Source organism: Filicampus tigris, chromosome 15, assembly GCF_054856515.1.
Source record: "Filicampus tigris isolate MCC_2025a chromosome 15, RoL_Ftig_1.0, whole genome shotgun sequence".
NCBI lineage: Eukaryota > Metazoa > Chordata > Actinopteri > Syngnathiformes > Syngnathidae > Filicampus > Filicampus tigris.
The window spans coordinates 9,821,749-9,847,048 of record NC_141231.1 but is presented as its reverse complement, the minus strand read 5'-3'; the positions used below and the strand labels follow the sequence as shown (position 1 = coordinate 9,847,048).

Sequence of the window (25,300 nt, the reverse complement as noted above, 5' to 3'; positions counted from 1 at the left end):
CAGAAGTGACAAAATGACTGCCCCCAGAGATGGCTAAAACCGGGTGGGTCAACTCTTATTCCACAAACGCAATATTTATCAGAGTGCCTTTTTTCAACTACTGGGCCTTCATTGAACATATTCTTGAAAAAAATATGTTTGCGTTGACTTCGCCTTTTAAAACCTTGCCTTTCCATTTTATTATTATGCAATATTATGTGTTCTCTATGTGTAGGCATCAGAAAGATGCATACAAATTGGCACCCAATTTTACTGGTGGTGTTTGATTGACAGTTACCAACTGAGCAGGGTGTGGTTTCAGCATATTCAGCGGAGACGCCCACCGCATTTAAGAACGGAGGGCCTGATGTGATTTTTCATGATTTTGAAGCCTCATTTTATTAACTTGGTGGTTTAAAAAAAATATAAAAATAATATATATATATATATATATATATATATATATATATATATATATATATATATTTATTTATTATTATTATTATTATTATTATCATTATTATTATTATTATTATTATTTTATAAATCTTTCAAATTTTGGCTGGCTTGTCCATTTTCACTTTATGGGACTTGAACAGATACTTGGAGCTGAGCATACAAAAATGACCTTTGGTAATGAGCCACATGCTGCTTCGCCATTTCTAAAGACAAATACAGTGTTATCAGATCACATGTAACAGCCTCTGAAGTTCAGTCACAACTATATGGTATTACATCGACTAATGCAGAACCCTTCATCTGCTATAAGTGGTGCTTTTGTTTTAGTGTAGGCGTAAATCTTTTCATTCTCGCCACACCCGCCAGTACATAAGCAGACATTAATGACAGTTTTAAAAAAATTGTACACAGGTTGACTTTAAGATTCTGAGACAAAATAATCTTGGACGGTTTGCAGATGATGAGATGGAATCGATGTGTTGTTTTTAATCTCTCAATTTAGTCCAGGTGTTCTATTTTTTTTTTCTTTCTAAAATGCAGTAAGACTTAGCCTGCCTGTTGTCAGTTAATGCTTACTTATTTTTGATGTACAAGTGCAGGTGTGTGGTAATCGGAAAGAAGATGAAAAAGAAAGTACAATAAAAGCGGCTAGCATAGAGTGCAGCAGATCGGCCTGCCACAGAGTCCACGGAATGGATTGTTAATGCAATCTCCCATTGACTGCTGAATGCGACAAAGAAGCCACAAAATTGTTGTTCTTACCCCTTTGCTGGGCCCATCGCTTGTAAGCGTAATTTGACGAGGGGTTTTGAAGTTTTAGCTCCTTCCACTTTACCGTTATGCTTGAAATGCCTTTTTTATATGGCCTGTCAACCCCATCACAACAAGCCTTTTGTTTTTACTGCAAACAGCACCACATTTTAAAATGAATGTTGTCCATCTCCTTGCATCTCCTTTTGTCATCCTCTCAGCGCTGGTCAGCCACGTTAATTTGCTTTTTTTCTTTTGGAAGCTTTTCTCACTCTCGTCGGCTTTCCTCCTTGCGCCTGCCTGCCTCAGCTTTCAGTGTTTGTTCACCACTGCCTCTTATCCGAGCACTCAACATGCACTCGAGGCACATGACTTATTAAAGGTAAGTGCGGACGAGAAATCTTGTCTAACTATAAACACACCCTCAAGCACAAGTGGTCTTAATACAATGGCTGATGAAACGTTTGGTTAACATATTCCGTGCGAAGAATCCCAACAGAAATTCAAATCAATTGACTGTTGATCACTGGCAATTTTAATGATCAGATTTTCTTAACTGTTGTGCAATTCTAAAGACATCTTAACCACTGTAGAATGAGACAAACATAAAACATAACTGAAATAAAGAGGAACTACTTACACTTGATAGATATTTAATAGTGAACAGAAAGGTGATACTTACTAATGATGATTTTCTCATTTGTAGTCTTTAACGAAATGTATTTTCATTAACTTCCTAATTTCATTTGCATGTGTAATTGTTAATGAATGAATATATATATATTTTACCTGTAATAAAACGTTTAAACAAAGGTCACACTCCAGGTCTAAATGCTAAATTTGTATTTTTTTTTGTCCGATTTTTGTGCGTGTAAGTGTTCACATTACATTCTAAATGCAATCTTGGTCTGTCTGGTGTGTGAACATACGCGTCCCCAAAGTGACCCGCATGCGCAGTAGAGAAGCGACGATATCACTCACGAGTGTTTATGTGGCCCAGCGTGTCGGGGCATTTCTACAGTGAAGCGATTCGGTAGGAGGCAATAATTAGGGTTGCACGAGATTGGAAAAAACATGTGATATGCCATATGGATGTTGACTATAGTGATATCGATATTATTGCGATATTTAACATATCCCTAAAGAAATAACTTTCTTATTATCTCATGAAAGAATTATATTTTTTTTTTTCATAAGCTCAATGTGTTCTTCGCTAATTAACTGTAATTCTCCAAGTGTGTTGAAAATGCATGTAATGTGGTTATGTAACATGGTCTGACAAGCCACTGAGCCTTGGGGTAAAGTGAAATGAAGGGTGATTGTGAAGTGTGAATGGTCTAATAGCAGCACTATGCTATCACAGCATGTGAACATGTGTGTCAGTAAGCAAATGCACAGTGTCGGTGGTGGTTGGCAGACAGCTGGCAGCTGTATGCGCACACGCGGTAACCGGGGACAGCGATTTTTGCCGTTTTGCCATTGGGCAATATCACAGGAGAGGGAGTAATGTTACACCGTCCATCCTCATGGCTGTCTTTCGGTGTAGCTGAAGATAATCACAGGCATGATGATGATGTTGACAACATCACAACCTCAAGTGTGATATTGATACTCCAATGCTCTAAGTGTAATCAGAGCAATTACACAAATTATTTGTTCAAAGTAGTAAGTGACCAAAAAAAATATCACGATTTACTGTTTATTTGAACACAAATAGTTAAGCAAATAGTGGCATTAGCTGTGGAGTTGGCTCTTTGTGCGACATGCTAACGCGCCAAAGCATTTGCTGCATCAACATTTACAAACAGAACAACAAATGAAGCTTGTTTTACTGTTTCACTTTCATGGATGGAGTGTGACGATTAGCTCATTTCATGCCAAGTCGCAGCGACTGTACTGTACTCGTTAGCTATGTTAGCATGTTGACTCATGAAACGACTCTTGTTCAGTCAGATTGCCTGATTGGAACTAACTGTTATAAATGTAAAAAATTAACAGGTGTAACATTTATGATTGTTCGCTGGATTTATTGCTGGAAAGGAAAAAAATCACTCTGGATTATCTCTTAGAAACAGCCATTAGCCGGTGTTTGCTGACTTTGATGGCAACGGCAGAGGAAATGCTCAAATATGGCCCAGTTGACGGTATGTGTGTAGTAACACATTCAAACTAGGCCAGCATATTGCGTGACTGGGCTTCTGTTAGGATGGCAATCAAGGTGGGTTCAAGGATGGTCACATCAGCATCTCCAAGATTGAGTGTATCCTTGTGTGTATGAGGCCATACAAGACCTTTTCACTAGCTGAGGATGTGAAGAGGTCATGAGAGCGCTCGTAGGTGCTTCATCACACAGGACTTGATTAAATTGCTTGTTTTTAATGTTACCTTGACATCCAACCTCTCCAGTAAAACCCGCACGTAGCTCGTTCTTATGGTGCCGCCTATCTAGTTGCCCGGGCTCGCACTTTCTTTAAGGCTGGTCGATTCCTGTCTCCGAGCTCTCATAACCGCTCTAATTTACATGGCGATCGGAGCAGCTGGGTCTCACCTCCCCCACGGTCAAGCAGACACGCGCACATAGACACAAGCTCACAAAGTGCTTTATTGCCGCAGAAGCCCCCATTAGAGCTGGCTCATTAAATTTGTGGCTGTTGGTTTGTTAAACACTTCTGAGGAGACGCACACTCACAAGCATAAACCGGTCGCATGATTGGCCGCACACAGGAAGGATGAGCTTCTGTTGAAAAAATAAGAATAATAATGTGTGCCAATAAAAGCATTATACAGCATTATAGAAATGCTTGTGTTGATACAATACAAGAACAAGAACATTTTGCTTATGCATTGGGAAAGGTATTGATTTTTTTTTTTTCCTGTCTTCCTCCTGCTTTTGTCAGCATGCACGTAGAGGTCATTTTAGACAGCAATGATATTATATTGAAAACAGTATTTCAAGGTCTACATAGGTAGTGGTTGCCTGAAAATACCCATTAAGTGTCTATCCATTCATAATGATACTGTATTTCATAGATTTCTAATACAGTTGAAATTGGAATTAAAAGCAAATTCCTCATTGGGGTTGTATTTGGAATAATTCATTGCTGAGTCCATGCTGTCTTAAAGCCTTTATCACAGGCATTGTTTACTCAACATGTTACATTATTAACTGGTATAATGTTAAATTAATAAAACACTATCACACACTATCTTGACTTTTATGACATATGATCACTTTTAAACACTCACACAACACTTCACTTATGCGCTTTCTTGTTAAACAGCGCACACAGACACGCATACACACACACGCCCACAAATGTTCACAAACATCTGCTCAACATTGGCTCCAGCTGAAAGTTGCATCAAGCGGAATGAAGCAAGGGAATTGGAACAATAACCAAGAACTGAAAAATGACTGAAATAAAACATAAACATTAAGAAAAAGCAAAACACACCTGCGGAATCTTCAATGCTGGCTGAAAAGAAATCTAGTGAGGCACACTGACATTTTACATTATGACTATGACTATTTAAAATTTCTACATTACAAAAAAAAAATGTGATTGAATTCCAAATTTGACAAGCTTTATTGTGGATTTTACCATTGAGGTTCTCCTGTAATCTCAAATTGTTTCATGGACTCCATGTCCTTTTTGTAATTTTGTCAAATCTCAATTGAGTCCTTGGCGGAATCCAGGAATTAGACTTTGCCAAACGTTTGTGTCACACTCTACATGCGCCGCTAAATAGGTTGGGTGGCTTCGCTTATTGTGCAGCGCTCATGCTCTATTCTGTTAATGGCTTTATCTCGCACACTCTAGTGAAAGAGAGCGTTGTGTGTGCGTTTATACGAGTGCAGAGAATAAAGGCAAGCGTGTGTCTGGGAGATAAGCGGGACTGCTTTGGAGCTTGTCGAGTGCAGCCCCCGTCTGTGTTGAACTGGGCCGCGCACCTCAGGCTCCCCAGCATCGTGCGATAACCTAAACGATGAAAAAAAATGAACTTTCCTTCACCAGTGTGAGGTGGCAGATATGATAGCTTTGTATTTGTGGAGAAAAAGAAGACGGAGAAGGAGAAACAAGAAGAAAATAATGTTCTAGACGGATCGTCTGCAAACATCACAAAGAGTAAGGTTGCTAAATGGAAGGCAAGTGATGAGACGTGTTGTTTATGCAGTGGTTACGAGGTGTTAAATATAACCTAATGTAAAACAATGGTGTGATGTTATGACGTGGGGGGGGCTATAAACCACTTCAGTGTACCATTTGCATCTTGTATATCACAGCATATGTCGAGATAATAGATTATAATGCAGTGTAATTATGATTACGGGGTCATACATCAGCCTCTCCCCGCACAGCAAATTAACTTCCCCGCTGTGTCGGTTTTACTCTGAAATTAGATTAGTTATCACTTAATCGCCACATCCGAGTGCCTGCCTTTAATGCTGCGACACGTGAAGGCTGAAGACAGCTGATGGCGTTGTCACGACATACGGCGTAAACGGAGGAAATTGTCACATTGCTATTGATTGCAGTGCAGGTCCTAATGATCCACAAACACAAAACATCTTTAATGTGAAGCCCTTTCTTCTGTTTCTATTTATTTATTTTTTCCTGGCTATCACAGCCTCCAGCAGACATCCGTCCTCGAAAAATAATCCATATCGGTCGAGCTCTAATTATTGTTATTTTGGTGTGCTGCCACCGTCCACTAGACCAGTGTTTTTCAAACTTTTTTTGAGTCGAGGCACATTTACTTCATGGAAAAAATCCCGCAGCACACCAGCAGCTGACATTGTGGAAAGAAAGCTTATTTTAACGATATAAGTGTTATAGTGTTTATATAAGCATTTTTTAACATTGAAGAATGACGTTATATTATAACGTCTTGGATAAGAATTAAATAAACGCAAAGAAAAAAGTATTTTATAATGTTTCATATCGATACTTACTCACTCACTTGGATAAACATGCGTCACTAATTCGTTTGTCTCTAAACAAAGACAATTAGCTACCTGCTGCTGCTGCCTCCTGCTGGTATGGAAGAGTACTACAATGTAGTAAAGACATGATTACGCTGCCGGACGCTAGACCGCACAGGCACACCAAGTAGATAATTTCCCACGTCACACTTGACAATATCTGGTGTGCCGCGGCACACAGTTTGAAAAACACTGCACTAGACTGCTATAACAACAGTATTCCACAATTCCCAGACCAGTATTGTATTGGTTACATTAACTACATAGCTTTAATCTGTCCCAGAGCATCTTTACCTTGACCCCGAATTTGGTCTCAATAACAAAACTAAGATAAACTATGCGATACAATGAGCGACTAGTGCAACTAAGTCAGATATTTTTCTCGCTTATGTCTGAGTCTGCACTACTAAATAAAAGCTGTCGCAATCACATCCACCATTCGCTTGGGGCTCCATTTACGTAATGTTTGTCAACACATTTCCCATTGCAGAGGTCCTTCCGTTCCTTCAGCAATGACGACCGCCACGTCATGGCGAAGCACTCCACCATCTACCCGTCGTCTCCCGACTTGGAGGCGGTTCAGACGCTGGTATCCAACGTGGAGTGCGCCCTCAAACACGTCTCAGACTGGCTGGATCAGACGAGCTCGGAGGCACTGGGCCAACTTGACAGCCAAGCGCCAGACAGCACGAAGCCCGCCGATGCAGCCGAGGGGTCCAATGATGGCTACAGGTGCGGCTGACGTTGCCCGCAGAGCGACTGAAATCAGAAAGAAGTGCTCATCATATGACAATGTAACGTTCTTCAAGGGAGTCCGGCAGTGGTCGAGTGCTGTGCGGAGTGATGAGAATCGGTTTGGTTGCGAAAGGCCTCCTCATTAAAGGCGACATGGAGCTGGAGCTGGTGTTGATGTGCAGAGACAAACCCACACAAACGCTGTTGGACAAGGTCTGCCACAACTTACCCGGGCAAATCGAGGTGAGAGCTCACAAGCAAATGATGAAATGTTAGTATCGGAACTGGATGGATGGATAATGTAGAATGGCTTTGATGAAAATTTTTTGAGGAAAAGTAACATGAACAGTTTTGACAGTCTCAATTGTTATGGTGGTAAAACACCATTGGGATTTGTTATTACTTTGGCTCAATCTGAAGAGCCAAGGAGAGGCGGTTTTATTGCTACTGGGAGCTGCATTGCTAGTTTGCCATTTGTTTGTTTGTGCTGCCTTGGTAGTCATGTTGACGTGATGCTTTTTAAAAAATGAGTTTGACGGAGTGCCAACAGCGTAACGCCAGCCACGATGTCCGCTAGCCAGAGGCTCAGCTGCGCTGTATTTGTATTCGTATGCATCTCTGGCTAGATTGACGACATTCGTCAGTTACTCATTACGTTCTTCGTGGGAACTCGTACCATTTGGTGCACCTTAGCACATCAAAGTTATTGTTCACGCACTGACATTAAAAAGTTAACTGTTGAGCCAATTTGCCTTCTGTTGCTAACCAAAGCCACATATTATATCATTTTTAAAAATCCACTTAAAACCGCCGCTTAGCACACTAGCAAAAATAGCAACAGTAAAATAATGCATTATGAGTAATTATAGGAAATAAACGACCTTTTATGTTATCATAAAAGATCATTGAGATATAATAAATGTTTGGCTGTCATGAAATATGCCAACACATTCAGCAATTTATCAAAGAATAACAATCCCTTGGACTTGATGTGATACTGCAGCAATTATCCAATGAAGCAATTATATCCCTGTGCCTCTACTCATTTGTTTCAGTTAGGAGGTGAGTGGGGATGATGGGAACCGTGTCTGTTTAAGAATATACACAAAGTGTGCTCATGTATGTGTAAAGGCGGTGTCATTTCCTGCCTCGCTTCAGCGATTTGGAGTTTCTGATTTTCTCATTCAAGCCAAATTGAATTTAGATGGGCTTGTGGCTGCTACTCACTTTAAACAGTTTCGCAGGCATACACATGCCCGCGCTTGCTTTTGAAACTAAGGTGGACATTTTTCTGATTGATGTGCATTCATTGCTCACTCAACCAGCAATAAACCAACTATAAGAACACCAAAATTTAAAGTCCAAAACAAAAAAAAAAAACCCACCGTGCAAAGCTGTAAAATTTTAAGAGCTCTCAAGCTGAGCACGTCGGTGCTGAAGGCGTTTTTCCCTCACTGTTTATTTCTGCTTGTCATTCTGTCGCACTGAGATTCTTTTCACTGTTCTTCTTCGTCATCTGCCATATGTTATGACCTTGATCTCTGACCACCCACTTTATTTCTGCCTGCCACATGACAGAAGCTGACAGAGGAGAAATACGAGGTCACGAGCTCCCTGCCCGAGGCGGCCATCGTGGTACGGACCGCGACGGAGCCCCGACTCACACTGAAGATCGCACTCACCTCTCCGGCCATGAGAGATGACCAGGAGGAGGAAGAGGAGGAAGAGGAGGAGGAGGAGGGAGAAGAAGGGGAGGAGCACGAGGAGTTACACGGGGAGGGAGCCGAGGAGGCGGCGGCAGAACAGGAGGATGAAGTGGAGGAGTTGGACGGGGAGGGAGCTGAGGAGGAGGAGGAGGCGGCGGCAGAACTGGAGGATGAAGAGGAGGAGCGGGAGAAGAGGAATGGCCACGGTAGGAGAACAGATCGGAAAGCTTGTCTTCAATGTCATTTTAAATAGATTGCCCCCCCCCCCAAAAAAAAAACCAACAACAAAAAAATACAAAATGAATGCTGCCAAAACACAATTCCCAAAGGATAACACTGTTGAGACTGTATCTGATGATTGATATCAAGCGTGGAAGAGTGACTGTCCCTCTCCATGCCCCTCCCCCTCTAATTCCTGGGAAGGTGGTTATAATTGGTTGTGGGAGGTGGGCAAGGGAAGCGAGTGTAGCAAGGCCAGCAGACCGGCGGAATCGATAACCGAGCAGTAGCGAGCGAGCCGTCCGTCGTGTGGCTCCTGTCCAAGCAGACGCGAAGGTCTCCGGGAGAGATGAGAGATGACACAAAGGTTGGCCACACGTGCCGCAGCCAGATCAGGAAGAGCAACTCACTTATTTGCTCACAAGCATGTGCACACATGAGCGCCTTTCAATGACATACGTGACAGGATTCATGTTTTGTCTACCAAAGGTTATTCCCGCGCATCCAGCGGCCAAGTGTACTGCTTCTTTCCGGAAAGTCTCATTTACAAACAACCTTGTCAGCATGAAACAAGCACTTAAGCACTTTGGAGTTGTTTTTATTGCTTCTGAGTTCACAGTCCAGCTCTCGCTTTTTCTCTATTATTAAATGGACCAGTAAGGCCTTATGCCTTTCTGCAAAACCTCCAATTTGTTCAGATTACCCATTGGAAATAATATCTAATCAATTTCAGGGCCATGCACTCAACATAGTCAATTTTCTGTACAGTTGACTCACCGCTATGTGTGTGTGTGTGTGTGTGTGTGTGTATATATATATATATATATATATATATATATATATATATATATACATATATACGTATATATATATATATATACGTATATCGTCGCTGTCCTGTGAAAAACACTTGTCTCCAATTTTGAAAACTTTTTTTAATTTTCACATTAATGCGACGTCTGTAACGCGGAAACACCATTCATGTAAAAATAAGAAAATGAAAAAAAAATGGAGAAGAGTGTTTTTCACATGATAGCGACGATATGTATGTATGTTTCAATTTTCTAACGCACTCAAAAAAATGAACCCAGTTAATTCAATTCATTTACTTCACGTAGCATCTGATCTCTGCTCACTTTGCAGCCAAACGTAGAGGAGAGTCACTGTCGTAAAGTCGGACTTTTACGTCGTTTTACTTTTAAAAAGTTGCTTGACGGCTCACTGGGGAAATCCAAAATAATAGGCACACTTTGAAAAGCCAAATTCAAATACCATATTAGTTGTACGTCTTTGGTGTGTCGTTCAACTGTTGTGTTTTACAGGAAAATAATCGTATTCATGGATCAAAGAAAGCTATTAGAACAGTCTTTGAATCGAAATATACTTTGATTTTTTTTACATTAACCTTGCGGTCTTACTGTGCCAGTTATTAGGTAATGTTTAAGTAAGATGCCTAATTATTATACAAGTGTAAAAATAAACTAACCACTGGCAATAGACAAACACTAAGATTTTTTTCTTTATGGCATTGAAAAAATGGCCATACACTTACACGCAAATTGAGTGTAAGCCCTACAGTAAGTTATCCACTAACACTGCCTTTACTTCAGCAATTGAGTCTATGAATGCTCACTTGAACGAACATCTGGTCTGTTTTCTTCTTCATCACAGTGTTTATCTTACCCTTTGCTAAGTGTTGATTATTTGAAGCCATATTTTTATTTTTTTCTTGCGCACCTTTAGTGGCACAGTTTCCCTCAGACTGTCGGTGGGATTCCAAATGGTATGACCTCAGTGGCGTTTGATTTTCAAGGTTCCACTGTACTTTTATCTGACGTGCAGCTGTCGTCTTTGTTTGGTCGCGAGTGTGCTGAGGGAAGAGCAGCTGGCAGAAGAACAAGAAAAGCGGTCTGGGGTGAGGGATAGAGGAGCACTCGTAATGATCCACGTCTGAGCGGTCCCATGTGGGACGGACCTTGAGATACAGCTTTATACATTGCACTGAAGCAAACATACACAAACACACACACACACCTTTGCACACAGCACTGTTTGACGGGAGAAGAGCTGGCCCGTGATAATGGCCAGATGAGTTCGGCGATAATGCACTTCTATATAGATGACAACGGTTGACATTTCCGCTTAGTACCTCCTGAGGAAAGGCTTTGGAAGGGATGAGGAAAACATTTACTCGAGCATGTTTTCACAAAGACTCTTTAGTGTGTTTTATTTCACTCGCAGTCCCGCACACAAAGAAACCCTCTCTCGAACCCCCCCCCCCCCCAAGTAACCGCGCTCGTTCATATACAGCTGTGTTGGATTCAACTTGCCTCGCAGACGTGGTCTCAATGCTAGGACGTGGCAACATGAATCAAAAGCAATACAGAGGTATAAGAATGATCCAACCCTTTCTAACCTCTGCCCTGCTTTTAATCCGTCCTCAGTTGTGTTTTGATTTCCTTGGAGCGAAAGTAGCGTAGATGCTCTTTGTGTTTAGTTCTACTTTTGGACACTTGATCGTGTGCTCGCTCAGGGAAGATTTGGATGTTTCTTTCTGAAGTCAAGTTGCATCTCAAGTAAACCCAAAGTGAAAACTCAACTATTTTGACTCCTGCCTTGTGAAGACTGGATCAAAATACTTTTTAAAAGAAATCCTTTTCAAATACACGCCGGAGTGATTTTGATTTACCTTGCTGTCAACACGCGCGCGCTAAATCAATCACTCCTCAGGTATTTGTTTGTGTCTCCAAAAAGTTCTCTCTTCCCTCGCGGCTCTCCATTTCACTGATTTGTCGGCTGCTCGGTGCACGGAAAGTAAGTCACCCTTAAATAGTGTGCGTGTTTTTCAACTCACCTGCGTGGAGGAGGATCAGTGCATCTTGCGCAACGCTGCGCTATCGCTAACACGTGATGCTAACCTGATCCGCGTTGAAAAAAGACACTATTTGAAGAGTGCGCTTTCATCGCAGATCCGTGAATTGTAGAACGCGTTCTACAAGGAGACGAGCGGCTCGATGGCATGATTGAAGCGCCGTGGAGTAAACGTTCACGTGCGCGTGTGCGTGCGCGCACTCACACCGAAATTCGTGTGTCTGCGCGCATTCACACGCGCACAATTGAAGCGCACATGCTCAGCTCTGACCTGCGTGTGTGTATGTGCGCGCGCGCGCGCGTGTGTGTTGTACGTTTTTCTACATTGGGTTGTTATTGTTTCGTGGCAGTGTTGGGTGCTGCTGCGCAAAGAGTGGAGGCTGAGGAGGAGGAGGAAGAGGGAGAGGTGCTGGATAGACACAGATGTCTGTTGGCCCTGGCAGCGCTGCGACACGCCAAGTGGTTCCAGGTCGGCACCCACTCACTTCCTGTCTTCCTGCCTGAAGCTGTTTGTAGCCTGACGATTGACTCTTACTGTATTGTGACAACAAATGATAAGAGTAACCAAAGAGTACACACCGTATCAGATGATCGGTTCAGTACTGCGACTCCAGACGCCATGAAATCCGTATAAAATAAGATATCGTCAGGCTACAAAGGCAATTTTTTTTTTTCTTTTTGCGATTTTGTGAACCAGCCTGCTCTGTATCACGCCGATTCCTCCCTTTTAAAACCCTTCCCACACCTGCCCTCCCTACTCACTGACTGACCAAAATCACACAAACGTAGACAAAAAATGCTTAATCAGACAAATCCTGGAGTTTAGGCAGTTTGGATAATGAGCACAGTCTTTTTTTGTACGATTACAGCTTCTGTACTCAATTTCTTCCCGATCCCTATTGTTCCACTGTTCCCTTTATCCCTTTTCTATTGCTCTCAGGCTCGAGTGAATGGACTCAAGTCCTGCGTTATCGTTCTCAGGATACTCAGAGACATGTGCAATAGACAACCCACCTGGGAGCCCCTTAACGGATGGGTAAGTGTGTATGACTGATTAAGTTAATAGTAGCAAGCATTCATCCTCAAACTTTAAAGTGGAAGTCAACCCCAAAGTTTCTTGACAGTAATATGTTCTGTTTGCCTCCACTAGTGTAAACATGGCATTCTGATTAATATTGCATTTGTGGAATATGAGTTAAACAGCAAAAGTCTTTTATTTATTTATTTATTTATTTAAATCCATTTCAGGGAGCGGCCATTTTGTCATTTTCTATTGACTGAAAATGACATCACAGTTGCTGAGGTAACGACCAATCGTGACTCACCTGTTTTCTGAAGCTGAGCCATGATTGGTTGTTAGCTGAGCCCTGCGCAACTGTGATGTCATTTTCAGTCGACAGAAAGTGGCAAAATGGCCACTCCCTGAGACGGACAAAAAAAAGGGTGGATTTTACATCTTAACTCATATTCCACAAACGTAATATTAATCTAAAATAATCTAAAATGCTGTGTTTAGATTAGCGGAGCTACATAGAACATAACATTATAAGGAACATTTTGCCGCTTTTCCATTTTTAAATGGATCGCCGTAAATCGTATCGCATATTTACAAAACTGCAATTTCTTTTATTGCGCTTTGTGGCAGCCCTTGGAACTTATCTGCGAGAAGGCCATCGCCACCTGCAACAGGCCGCTCGGGGCAGGAGAAGCCTTGCGCCGGGTCATGGAGTGTCTCGCCTCGGGCATACTGCTACCAGGTCGGAATCGCTGCTTGGATATGAGTCACTTTTACAGCTGGAGACTTGAGTGTCTGCTATCATATAAACACTCTCTTGAAAAAGGACAAGAACAGCGATACTTTTACATAATGAACCTGCAATAATGCCACATCAGAGCTGTAAAAGAGGATTCAGTATTTTTCTGCCTTTTACACAGGAACTCCAGCAAATCGCGGTAATGCCATAATTGTGTGCGCCTTCCCACAACAACGCTGCGTGCAGCAATTAGAGACAGATGATTTCAATTGTTACCAAAATAATCGTTATTAATATATATTTTTTTCGCAATCAAGCGGCCCTAGCTTCGGGTGTATTCCTATATTGTGGCTCTCACTCATTGCGGGGGGTGCCCTGGAACGTAACCTCTCTGATGGAGGGTGATTTACTCTAATTAGATGTGTGACATATGAATGCCAGCAATTGGTGTTATGTGCAAAATACTTCTGACAGCACTCATATTTTTATACACAACTGGATGGAACTTGAGTGTCAGGTGTTAATTTATATTGGAGAAACACACACAAAAGTGAAAGTAAAAAGACAGCCCTGTATGAAAAGGGCTCTTTATTGAAGAGAGGTACAGGCAAGTCAGGTTAATTTGTATGGCGTTTAGTTACAAAAGAGTCTGAAAGGGCTTCAAAAACACACAGTGGACAAAATTAGCGACATCCCCTAATTTAAACCTCACAACAGGGCAAAACATATGGGGGGAAAAAAAAAAGAAATCGTGAGAAGGGCCTGCAATCCCTTCCAGGAGGAGCAGGCTGCAATGGATGCCGAGTGGGCAACATTTAACATGTAACGCGGTGCTATGCAATGTTAACTAGAACAACGTGAGAGGCCATTTAGTAACATGAAGCGCCGGCCGCAAGAACGCGCCTGCGCAGAAGTGGATCCTCCTCATAGGTAAACCAAGGACGCCCTGTTCCCTGAATGTTTCATTTGAATTAGATATTAATACTAAAAAGATGCTTCCAAATCCAAATGGGTAGGATTACAACACGTACAAGTGAAATAAAAACAGATTTTCACGTGTACATGCAAGTGTTGAAATCATGGCTCGAGTTCCCAGAAGTGATAAATGATTGTAGACCAAAGGACAAAATGTATCCAAACATCATTTTGAAAATGCCATCGCATAGCTCTGTATTGTTTACGTGTGGAGCTTGTTTGAATAGCTCACAAAGAATTTGACTGCTCACATTTCATTCCTGTCACTTTGGTCACTAAAATAAAGCCTCATTAAATGTCGTGAAGAAGCAGTGAGAACACAATGCTGATGTCATGTTTTGTCACTCCCACCAGGCGGTCCAGGTTTACGCGACCCGTGCGAGATAGAGCCCACAAACACATTAGCCAACATGACGGATGAGCAGGCGGAGGCCATTACCTATAGCGCACAGGTACGCAACACACACACACACACACACTTGCAGCTTAATTAAAGGCGCTACTGTTATTACCCAGCCCCGAGCTATCAGTGTTTAACATCCGTAAGCAGCATGCCCGAAAGTCCAAAGTCCACAGTCAAAATCCACCCACACTTATCTTCAAAATGAGCAGATGACGTTCTGCGTTTTAATGTCAGGTGTGGGGAAAGTGCCACTTCTAGCTATAAATGCATCTTTGACACCCAGACAAGAGCATAATACGTGTATGTGTGTGGTTTCATGTCTTTCTTGACACGCACGTTCGACCCAGTCAAGCAGCTTTAGTGAATCCGGCCGTCCATTTTCCTTTGAAGACAAGCCGAACGAGGCCGGAATGTCAATGGGGATAATTGTGTTGGAGCAGATACAAGCGCAGATAGAAGAGAGGAAGCGGTTCTGTCAATGGGCTACACAGAGGCTCATGAATATCGCAGACACTCCAGCTCCCTAATGGCTTCGCATTAGCGCAGCCGCCGCAGGCCACCGCGTTCCCGCCTCGTCGTTTGTGTACTGTTGATTGATTGGGATGGATTGACATGCGCCGATTACATTCGGATGACTTGACCATTACCTTGGAGGTTCGCGTCATCGACCAATGAAAAGCATCATACGTATTTTCACGAGAATAGCAATGAAATTAGTGGTATTAGTAGTTTGATTAGCATTAGAGATGGAAAAAGGTCAAAATGATTTATCATGGTCTCTTTTTTTTTTTTTTTATACATATATATTACAAAAATCACTTGAGCAAGGGAGTGTATTTTTCTGCTGTTTTGTATTTAGTGTATATAATAGTATGTATTGTTTAAATCAGCATTTCAGTGGACACAAATATTTTCTCTCTCCAGTTGAATAACCGACCCTGGTTTCTAGCAGTTTTCTTTAAAAGAGCATTTTTTAGTTTCTCAGTAACTAATGCTGAGAATGGCACACAAATAAGGCCTATCCAAGAGGGTGAGATTGCTTAAGGGTGATAATAAAGATTTGTTTTTGTTTTTTTTGCCTGTGGAAGATCTCAGCCGTTATTGAGAAAGTCAGGGCAGTGATGTTTTTTGTTTTTTTTTTCTTTTCTGACTGTAGAAGTCTCTTTCACACTATTGTGGGGCTCGTGTGAGAGCCTAGCTTTGCTTTCTGCTTCTCGTGAAAAAACATTCGCTCGGGTTCACCTGCTGGGAAAAACAATACAAAACACTGCGAATACACAATGCTAACTGGGGCTAAGGCAAAATCCAGTGAGAGTAGAAAGTTCTAAAAAAAAAAAAAAATTGTCAAATGTCAAAATGCGTATAGTCTGAAATGTCTTTTCATCTTCTCCGTTCTGTATGCGCTTTGTGTTTGGCAGCGTGCTCTCAGGCTCATGGCGTTTGGACAGATCTGCAAAGTGCTGGAGATGGAGCCTCTTCCCTCAAATAAACCATTGCACAAATACCCTTGGTGTGACAAAGAAGGTGTGTTCGAGATCAACGGGCTTCCACGTTCTCACTTGCACGCTATAACATTCCAAGCTTATGTGGGTCGCACTCTGGGATTTCTCACTGAAAAGTTTCCCTGTTGGATCCCAAACATCGCCTGACCTTTCGGGAACCCGTTTTTTCCACACCGCTCTGACAGCGGCATCAATATTGTTGTCAGGCGTCATATTTCTGTTTACCTCCACTGTGTATATACTCAATCATAGTTTTGTCAGTTTTACACCTCGTGTAATTGTGTTGACATTCACATAAACGCGTGTAGTGTTTTGTGAATGATTAGTAAGAAGTCTCGCGCTCCCTCCAGGCTTGGGTCTGAAAAGGCCATACGATGAAGGCATGATGGACGACAAGGACCTCATCAAGAAGATGAAGAGGAATCTTAGGAGAGGTATGCAAAGCAAGCAAAGAATAAAACATCGCCTGGAAGCATCATATTTTTCTTCAAGCAAAAACACACAACACAAACACATTGAAGATTTTCTTCCTTTTGTTTTTGTTTTTTCTATCCTTCTGCCCATCCGCCTCGCTCCCTTTTTAGCCATCTTACGTCTCTCGCATGCTGATCAATACGATCGATTGCGAACGTTTTACCAGGCAACTCTACCGGCACAGTGTCTTTCTTCTTTCAAGGAGAAGATGAACCACTCGCGATGGAGGCAGACAGGCTGTTTTATTTCGAGCCGATGGCAAGAAAAGAGATTGCATTGGACATTTGGGGAAAAGATGATCCAAAACGAGTTGCCACAAATAAGCTCGATTGCGCGCATCTCGCTAGATAATAGGAGTTAGAAGTGCAGACTAACTTGAAATGCAACATTATTGTGGTGTTTTAAAATACACAGATTTTGCAATAAACACTGGGGAACAATTTGAAACTTGGAGGGGAGGGGAAAAGAAGGAAAATTCTGTTTAGTTCGATTTTTATGCTGATTAAAACTAAAATTGGAATGCTGATTCCCAAATTGTTTTTTTTCTCCACAGTTTAGCAGATAAGCAAAGTTCCACTGATTAGTTGTAGTAAGACTTGCCATTTTATTACGATTGGACTCATCTTCAGTTTACTCGGCAACTTACGTAGTCACAATTGAGAACGTGTGGTGAGAGGTGCGTGCGGCTCCCAATAGGTCAATGCTATCAATCTGCCAACAGAGAGCTAGCACAGTATGAATTAGGCGGATTACTGCTGGCTTTTCTCTTATCCTTTTAACCATGGTCATAGCGTTGTAAGTTCGATTTCATTTTATGCCATATTTTTTTTCAAAGCTTGCAACTATTCCATCTGAGTGTTTCATTTACATACATACACATATCTTTTCATAGTTTTGAAGAAAACGGGGATCTTATAGCGCAAAAACCTGACGTGGGAGAAAAAATGCCAAACGGCTGTCAGACCTAACTCAAGATTCGCTACATGAATTGCGCATCTATTTTTGCGCTTGCATTTTGTGTAATATGAAACAAGACATACACACATGGAAAAAAGACAATGTTAACAACGCACAGTCACAATATTTTGCATCGAAATCACTGCCATTCACAGTTTTATGGCACGTTTGATTTTGAAACCGCATGCAACAATAAGAGTCGGTGCGGTGGAAATATGCCTCAATTGTCCATCATCAGCTCAAAACGTTACATTCATTATCCAAGGTTGTCAGCATTGCACTTGTAAAAGCAAAGTAGCAGCAGCCAGAACGGAACAAGAAGCGAGAGGCGAGCAGCAATAAAACACGTTTTCATTGGTAGTTCAAAAAAAGAAGTTTTGACAATGTATCGCAGAGAATGGAAAGATTCACTTCAATGTAAATCCTCATTTAGTATGCAACTGTTACCCCTTTAACCATGTAACCTGTTTGATCAGTCCTCGACAGCAAAGCCATAGACTCCAACCAGCCAATGAACGCCCTGATGCGGTTGAACCAGATCCGTCCAGGTCTGCAGTATCGCCTCCTGTCCCAGTCGGGCCCGGTCCACGCCCCGGTCTTCACCATGTCCGTGGACCTGGACGGAAGCGTCTATGAAGCGTCGGGGTCCTCCAAGAAGACGGCCAAGCTCCATGTTGCTGTCAAGGTTGCAAAACATTTTTATTTATTTTTTTTATCACAAGAGATGTGCGGCTGTTAGTGCCTCAAAATAGCTTCTGTCTTTTCATCTACCTATGCAGATTTTCAATGTGTGTGTGGAGGTGGGCAAATCCGTGTACTCCTAAAGTGGTCGTGAACAGAAAGGCTCTCCAGAGCAAAGAGCAGGGATAATCCGCTATTTGCTTCATTCCCATAAAAGGCTTTCTCCTCGTCTCCCTGTTTTCTGTTCTCGCCCTCTCTCTCTCTTTCTTTCCATCATGTTTTGACCGTATGATCTCTCCATCAGTAAACACAATCACCCGCTGGGTCGGAAAAAGTGTCATTTTCTTTTTTTTCCCCTCTGCGAAAAGCATGTTGTTATAAAGGCTTTTGTTGACTTATTTGGGGAAGGTGGTTTCATTCGAACCCTTTCCCCATTTTCAAAAGGGAAATTTAATCATGGTCCACTTGCCTCTGCGCGTTTCTTTTCCCACCACCGACACGGTCGTTTTTCTCGACATAAACAGATACGACATTTGCTCACAGTGGGAAAATAAATACCGCTTGTTACCTCTTGTCGTTTTTGTCAGATGGCTCTTTAAGCTCTTGTTTAAGGTCACGGTGCGATTCCCCTCTGCAGGTTCTCCAGGCGATGGGCTACCCAACCGGTTTTGACTCGGACCTGGACCCCATGAGCTCGGACGAGAAGTCCGACGGCGAAGGCAAGAGCGAGACGTCCTCGCACACGAGCAATAACGCATCGCACTCCTCGGACAGCTCCAACACGCTGGAGGTGGGCCTTGGAAAACAAAGCGACTCCTATCTCCCCTTTTGGAAACGCAATCAAGGCAGGCACGCCAACACTTCTCCTAATGATGTGCGTGTGACCCCCCAAGGTGCGAACTCAGGGCCCCATACTGACGGCGAGTGGGAAGAACCCCGTCATGGAGCTGAACGAGAAAAGACGAGGCCTCAAGTATGAGCTCATCTCTGAAAGCGGAGGCAGCCATGATAAGCGCTTTGTCATGGAGGTGAAATACAAATACCTTTTTCAATCCATTTAGGGCCCGATTTACAAACGTCCCAAACGGCGGGTGCTAAATTGTGTCTACTAAGATTGTGATATTTTACTGACATCCCAGTAAGGAGGTGCTAAATTTGCTCACTCTGTGCACTGTTGGCAACAGGTTTGTTTGTTTCAGAAACTCATTCACGGCCATTGACGAATTTACACGTCTTTTCACAGTCAAGCCATTCAATCCCAGGATTTTTTTTTTTTTTTTTTCCAAACGTTAGGGTAAAAAAGGGTCTGAAAATATATGGCAGTGAATGACTTAATGCCCATCCTGTGATTACAACTATGAACGGCACTCTCGCAAAACTGCATTGGGAGAGGCCAGCAGCAGTCGTCACAGTGTGCTCAAACAGTAGTAGATTAGTAGCTAAGTAGATTAGCTTCCACGTCGCTCGTATGAGCGAACAAGTCTGCACTCATTTTTTGCCCGCGCAAATCTTTAGTAAATCAAGCATCTCGTATGGCCACTGGCGGACTTTATAAAACAAATGACCTCAGATGGGGAAAGAAGAAAACACAAATATGAACGTCAAAGGCTCACTTGTAGCAGAATTGGCCGATGCTACACACACGCACGGAGGGAGGAACCAACTGTTCTCTAGTGCGGTCAATCACTCAAGTTTGTTCATGGAGTGAGCCGGCTGTCGGTGAGGCGTGCTGTTTTCTGACATGCCTGGATGCTCCGTTGCTCCGCTGATTGATTAGCAAGCCTGTTCTGACAGCAGGGCATCGCTAAGCAAGCGAGTCTGTTCCGCCAGACCTTAGTTGAGTTGCTGATTGCTGGTTTTGTGACAGCGTTGTTGCGTGATAATTAGTTTTGACAGGGGGGAAGAAAAAAAAAAAAAAAAAAAGCGAAAAGACTAATTATATTCTCTGTGTATGCCAGGTGGAGGTGGACGGACAGAAGTTCCGTGGGGCGGGCCCCAACAAAAAGGTAGCAAAGGCCAGTGCCGCTTTGGCCGCACTGGAAAAACTCTTCTCCGGTCCCAATGCTGCTGCAAACAAGAAAAAGAAGCTGCTGCCTCAGGTCAGCAATAAGCAATATAGGATATTGCTTAATCTTGGTTTGTGAAAAGTTATAGCAAACTCTTTTGTAACCACAGATGCACCGATACCACTTTTCTTTTTTTTTTTTTTTCCCACACCAAGCAAAAGTACTAACATTTGAGTTCTTGCCCTAAAAAACAAACCTCGCCTGAATGTAACACTTTCTCGGGTAACAACTTGTCATTTTAACATCCAACTGCATGTTTTTCGAACAGTCATGCTAAACATTTTGCTTCAATGTAGTCTTTAACACAAAGGTATTTCAATTCCAAAATAAAACTGCTGCAGGATAACTGAAGTGATACATTACCACACCATTGCTTACTTCTCTTTTACTCTGGACTCTCGTTTTAAAAAGTATAGTGCAGGTTTATTTTTATGCTTCTCTGCATTATCCACAAAAGTTGTTTCACCATAAAGTGGAAGTCGATCCCAAAATATTCTTGACAAGAATATGTTCTATGTAGGCCCATTAGTTGAATGCACCTGTTTTTAGCCATCTCAGAGGGCGGCCATTTTGTCACTTCTGTCGACTAAAAATGACATCACAACTACTCAGTCCTCAGGTAACGACCAATCACGGCCCAGCTTCAAAAAACAGGCCAGCTGTGATAAGATAAGATAAGAAGGCCTTTATTGATCCCACAGTGGGGAAATTTTCAGTGATTGGTCGTTACCTGAGCCCTGAGCAACTGTGATGTCATTTTCAGTCGACAGAGGTGACAAAATGGCTGCCCCCAGAGATGGCTAAAAACGGCTGGATTAACTCTTATTCCACAAATGCAATATTTATCAGAATGCCTTGTTTCAACTAGTAGGCTTGCATAGAACATATTCTTGAAAAAAATATGTTTGGGTTAACTTCTCTTTGAAGTTGTAAAATAAACCCGTTTTCGTCCATCTCAGGCTGTTTTGTGACTTCTGGCGACTGAAAATGACATCGCAGTTGCTCAGGGCTCAGATAACAACCAATCATGGCTCAGCTTCAGAAAACAGGTGACGTGATGACGTGAGCCCTGAGCAACTGTGATGTCACTTTCAGTCAACAGAAGTGACAAAATGGCCGCCCTCTGAGATGGCTACAAATGGTTGGATTTTGCTGCTGAACTCATATTCCACAAACACAATATTAATCAAAATGCCGTGTTTCAACTAGTGGGCCTGCATACAACATAATTTTGAAAAAAAATAGTTGGTTTGACTTCTGCTTTAAAGGGTTAACAGCATGCGGCAAGGGCGGCTGGGAATCGCTGTATAGTCAATGTCAGCCCACTGCGAGCGCGCCCTTAACTCCCAATTTACGGCAGCACAGATTAGACGTCCATAATGTGCCGAGTTGTACTGCTTTCTGCCGTGGGCTCTCCGTAATTAGCAAACACTACAGGCGCGCTTTGTGCGCGTCAAAGCCAATTCTCCGTGAAATCTCCATTTGTCGTCCTCGCACTCAGACAAAAGGAGCTCTGGCCGCGGCGGCGGCAGCCTCGGCAGTGGCAGCTCAGGTAGCCCGAGGACGAGGACGAGCCACCCTCGCGCGGGGAGCCTTCGTCAGCGCTGCCGCACCAGGATACGTTACGCCAGGCAAGTCATCGGTTTCAGGTGTGATCGTTTATTTTATTTTATTTTTCGTGAGCTGCCCAAGTTTGCCGGTTGACCGTTTCGTCGCCTCGCCAACAGGCTTCGGAACGCCGTACGCCTACAGCCCCGCCGCAGCTGCTCCTGCTTACGGTACGTGCGGCTCGTTGTTTGCTGCGCCCGCTTCCTGTCCGTTGCACACCTTTATAGCACCTGCAATCATCCTAATGGTCCTTTCTCTTCTGGCTTTGCCTCTAACATCTCATCTTCCCTTGACGTTTTTTCCACTTTAAGCGATTGATTAAATGCTGATCAGGGCTGTGAGCTTTCTGTCCTGTGCGTGTGTGCGTTTGGTGTTTTGGCGTGTGATCTTCAAAGAAATGTGCTCTTTGGCTAAGTGTCCACTCGCCACTTGATATTCAGCCAAGCACTGCTGTCTGACTTTCCAGTCCCAAGCGAAGATCAAATGAGATGGTATTAATCCCAAAGGGAAATTAGAGTGCTGCGGCATCTTATGTTCAAATATATGATCGAGAGGAAAAGGTATAGGAAGTGAGGGATGGGCGCGGGAATCGCTTAAATGAAGAACTCTGGTCGATTGGGCGGAATTGCTAATTACTGTACAACTTGGCCTCAACCACCAGAGGCGCTGTTGAGTCAATCTCGAGTTCAACCAGTTTGCCGTCTAAAGGAAAACCAACGTAAACTCGACTACGGGACTTTGACGTGCTATAAGTCCTCCAGGCAGCATAATTCCGCTCAGTACAATGATGTCATCAAAACAGGAGTTCAGAACATTTACAGGTCATTTTCAAACGTTTCCAAACCAAGACGGCGGACGCAGACGATCGCGTGTAATATTTACTTAATTAGCCCCGTATATTAACTTGAATGTGACACGGTGTGAATTTGTGTGCTGAACAGAACATTTTGATGCAGGAAGTAGAAGCAAATGACAACAGAAAACTATTTTGGCTCTTGAAAGAAGTGCAGAAATGCAGTCTGTACTGCTTTCCAAAAAAAAAAAAAAAAAAAAAGATTCAGAATCGAGAATTGCTTGGAACCGGAATCGTAATCGCCCAAATTCAAACGATGCCCAACCCTACGTGTGGGACACCGCCAGAAAACGTTCGCTTGCCGCAATGACAAAAATACAGTGCTCCTTATTTTTTTTTCCCACTTTGGATTACCAGCGCAACCCTGCCGGTTGATTTTTCGTCAACCTTGTCTCATTTTTTTGAATCTGCAGATCGATTTCAAGCAGGTTGCCTCGTCCGCGTGCGTTTCGACCGTTGTGAGCTAACCATCGGAGCTTCTCCCGCGAGTTGGTCGGCGATCAATTCGCGGCATGCTGAAAAGTTGACGGAGGCACTGCGTATTTAAAAAAAAAAAAAAAAAAAAAAAAAATGTCTTCCTCTGCAGAATTGACGGGTTACAAAAAAAGCAGTGAGGTCTGCTTGAGCCATTAACATGTCCAAGCACTTTTATCTTTCTGATCGGCGACTTTAATCCCGCTTCCGCTGCTTGTCGCAACCAACTAACTCCCGCCGACTCGGCAAACGTCCGCTGGACGTGGCCTGGTAGTTTTAGCGTTGGCAATCTCACTCACGTAGAGCTGTGCTCTTCTCATGTCTCCCCTCTAGGTTTGCCCAAGAGAATGCTTCTGTTGCCCGTCATGAAAGTACCCGCCTACCCCGTCCCCCAATACCACTTCTTTTAGACCAGCAGACTCGCAAACCAAACACTTTTTTTTCTTTTTCCACAAGGGACACTTTTTTTTGTTTTCTTCTTTTCTCGACACTCTCTGTTTGTTTTATTTGTTTGTTTGTTAATATTCCGCCCCCAAACATACTGCAGGTTTAGATTTTGACGTCGAAAACTTGAAGGATTTGTACTGTGAATTTTTGCTCTTTTTCTCTCATCCTAAATTATATCTGTTGTTACTTTGTTTGTCCTTCGCTCGAAGGGGGCTTACTTTTTGCAAGACGTCAAACATATCCTTTGTAAAATATAAAGCTAATATAAGCTGTGTGAAGGGATGTATAGGAATAATCCAATCATGTTGAATAAAGTTTATTTCCTATAAATGTGGAACTCTGGCTGGTGTAATTGATTTTTTTTTTGTTGTTGTTGTTTTTTTTTTTTAACAGCAAAACTAAAGCTGCGCTTTTGCCCAGGTGCTCTAATGAGAGGACAATGAATTGCTAACCGTAGATACTCCTGCCTCGTACGTGCGCGCCACATTTCAATCTTTTACGTTTATCCCATGTCATCCCTTTTGGGGAGCCCAAAGCAAAGAAGAGCACTTCTAAAGCTTTTAATCAGATCCCGCGTTCTGTATTCAGCTACACGATCCCATTACCTCCCGCGGATTAATACTTGCCAGGTCTCCCACAGCACATCACAGACAGTGCAAGTGAGCATCAGGCTGGCATGTGCCTTGGATTTCTTTTTTCTTTCTTTTTTTTTTTCAGCAGCAGCAGGGTCTCAGGATATTGATTCAGATATATTCAGTGGCAGAAACAATGGCGAATCTCACTGGCAGTACAAAATGTATTGATTTGTTCTTCATTTCACTATCGACATTTCCTTGACTTACTTTCCCACTAGGTAAACTCTGATCTATATTTGGATCTGCTTTTATGCATTTATACATTGTCGTCTGCTACCAATATCTGAAACCAGCAACGGCCTCCAATCAACAAGTAGTACGCCACTCCACGCAACGGGCAATTCGAAATGGGCATTTAAGTGACACGTGCATTATTGTCTCCTCCTTTGTGATATTGCGAAATATGAAAGGAAGTGTTTGAGGTTCAAATCTCGCCACTTGGCGTTCCTTCGCGGCAAGTTGGCTTCGCTGGAGACTGAATTGTCCATAAGTGCAAATGTGAGCGTGAATGCTTGTTTGTCTACACGCGCCCCGTGATTGGCTGGCGACAACCCTAGGGCGTACCCCGTCCGCTAGGATACGCTCCAGCTCGCTGCTTGATTAAGCGCTATAGAAAATGGAGGGAAGAAAGAAAAAAAAAAAAGACATTTTTAATCATGACTCCCAACTTGCTGTGAAGCCTTTTTTCAAAATGTCAGACATTCCCCCTCTCCCAACGTCATTTAAATGCATTAAATGCCACCCTGCTAATCTGGTTTATATTCGGTG

General features: G+C 42.7%; 1 protein-coding gene across 6 annotated transcripts in view; it reads left to right on the top strand.

The window, feature by feature from the left end:
- Positions 1 to 25,300, top strand: part of strbp (spermatid perinuclear RNA binding protein) — a 69,350-nt gene that overhangs the window by 38,238 nt on the left and 5,812 nt on the right. For 3 of the 6 annotated variants that reach the window (XM_086054166.1, XM_086054164.1, XM_086054165.1), the window contains 15 exons: positions 6,663 to 6,904; positions 6,982 to 7,150; positions 8,486 to 8,819; positions 12,054 to 12,172; positions 12,644 to 12,739; positions 13,349 to 13,460; positions 14,787 to 14,884; positions 16,254 to 16,359; positions 16,688 to 16,771; positions 18,245 to 18,453; positions 19,087 to 19,239; positions 19,343 to 19,477; positions 20,408 to 20,548; positions 22,017 to 22,164; positions 22,243 to 22,293. In XM_086054166.1, coding sequence (XP_085910292.1) covers positions 6,663 to 6,904; positions 6,982 to 7,150; positions 8,486 to 8,819; positions 12,054 to 12,172; positions 12,644 to 12,739; positions 13,349 to 13,460; positions 14,787 to 14,884; positions 16,254 to 16,359; positions 16,688 to 16,771; positions 18,245 to 18,453; positions 19,087 to 19,239; positions 19,343 to 19,477; positions 20,408 to 20,548; positions 22,017 to 22,164; positions 22,243 to 22,293 — 2,197 coding nt within the window. Of the gene's footprint in view, positions 1 to 6,662; positions 6,905 to 6,981; positions 7,151 to 8,485; positions 8,820 to 12,053; positions 12,173 to 12,643; positions 12,740 to 13,348; positions 13,461 to 14,786; positions 14,885 to 16,253; positions 16,360 to 16,687; positions 16,772 to 18,244; positions 18,454 to 19,086; positions 19,240 to 19,342; positions 19,478 to 20,407; positions 20,549 to 22,016; positions 22,165 to 22,242; positions 22,294 to 23,783; positions 24,235 to 25,300 lie in introns of those variants that run through there. The other 3 variants (XM_086054169.1, XM_086054168.1, XM_086054167.1) reach the window with 3 other exon arrangements.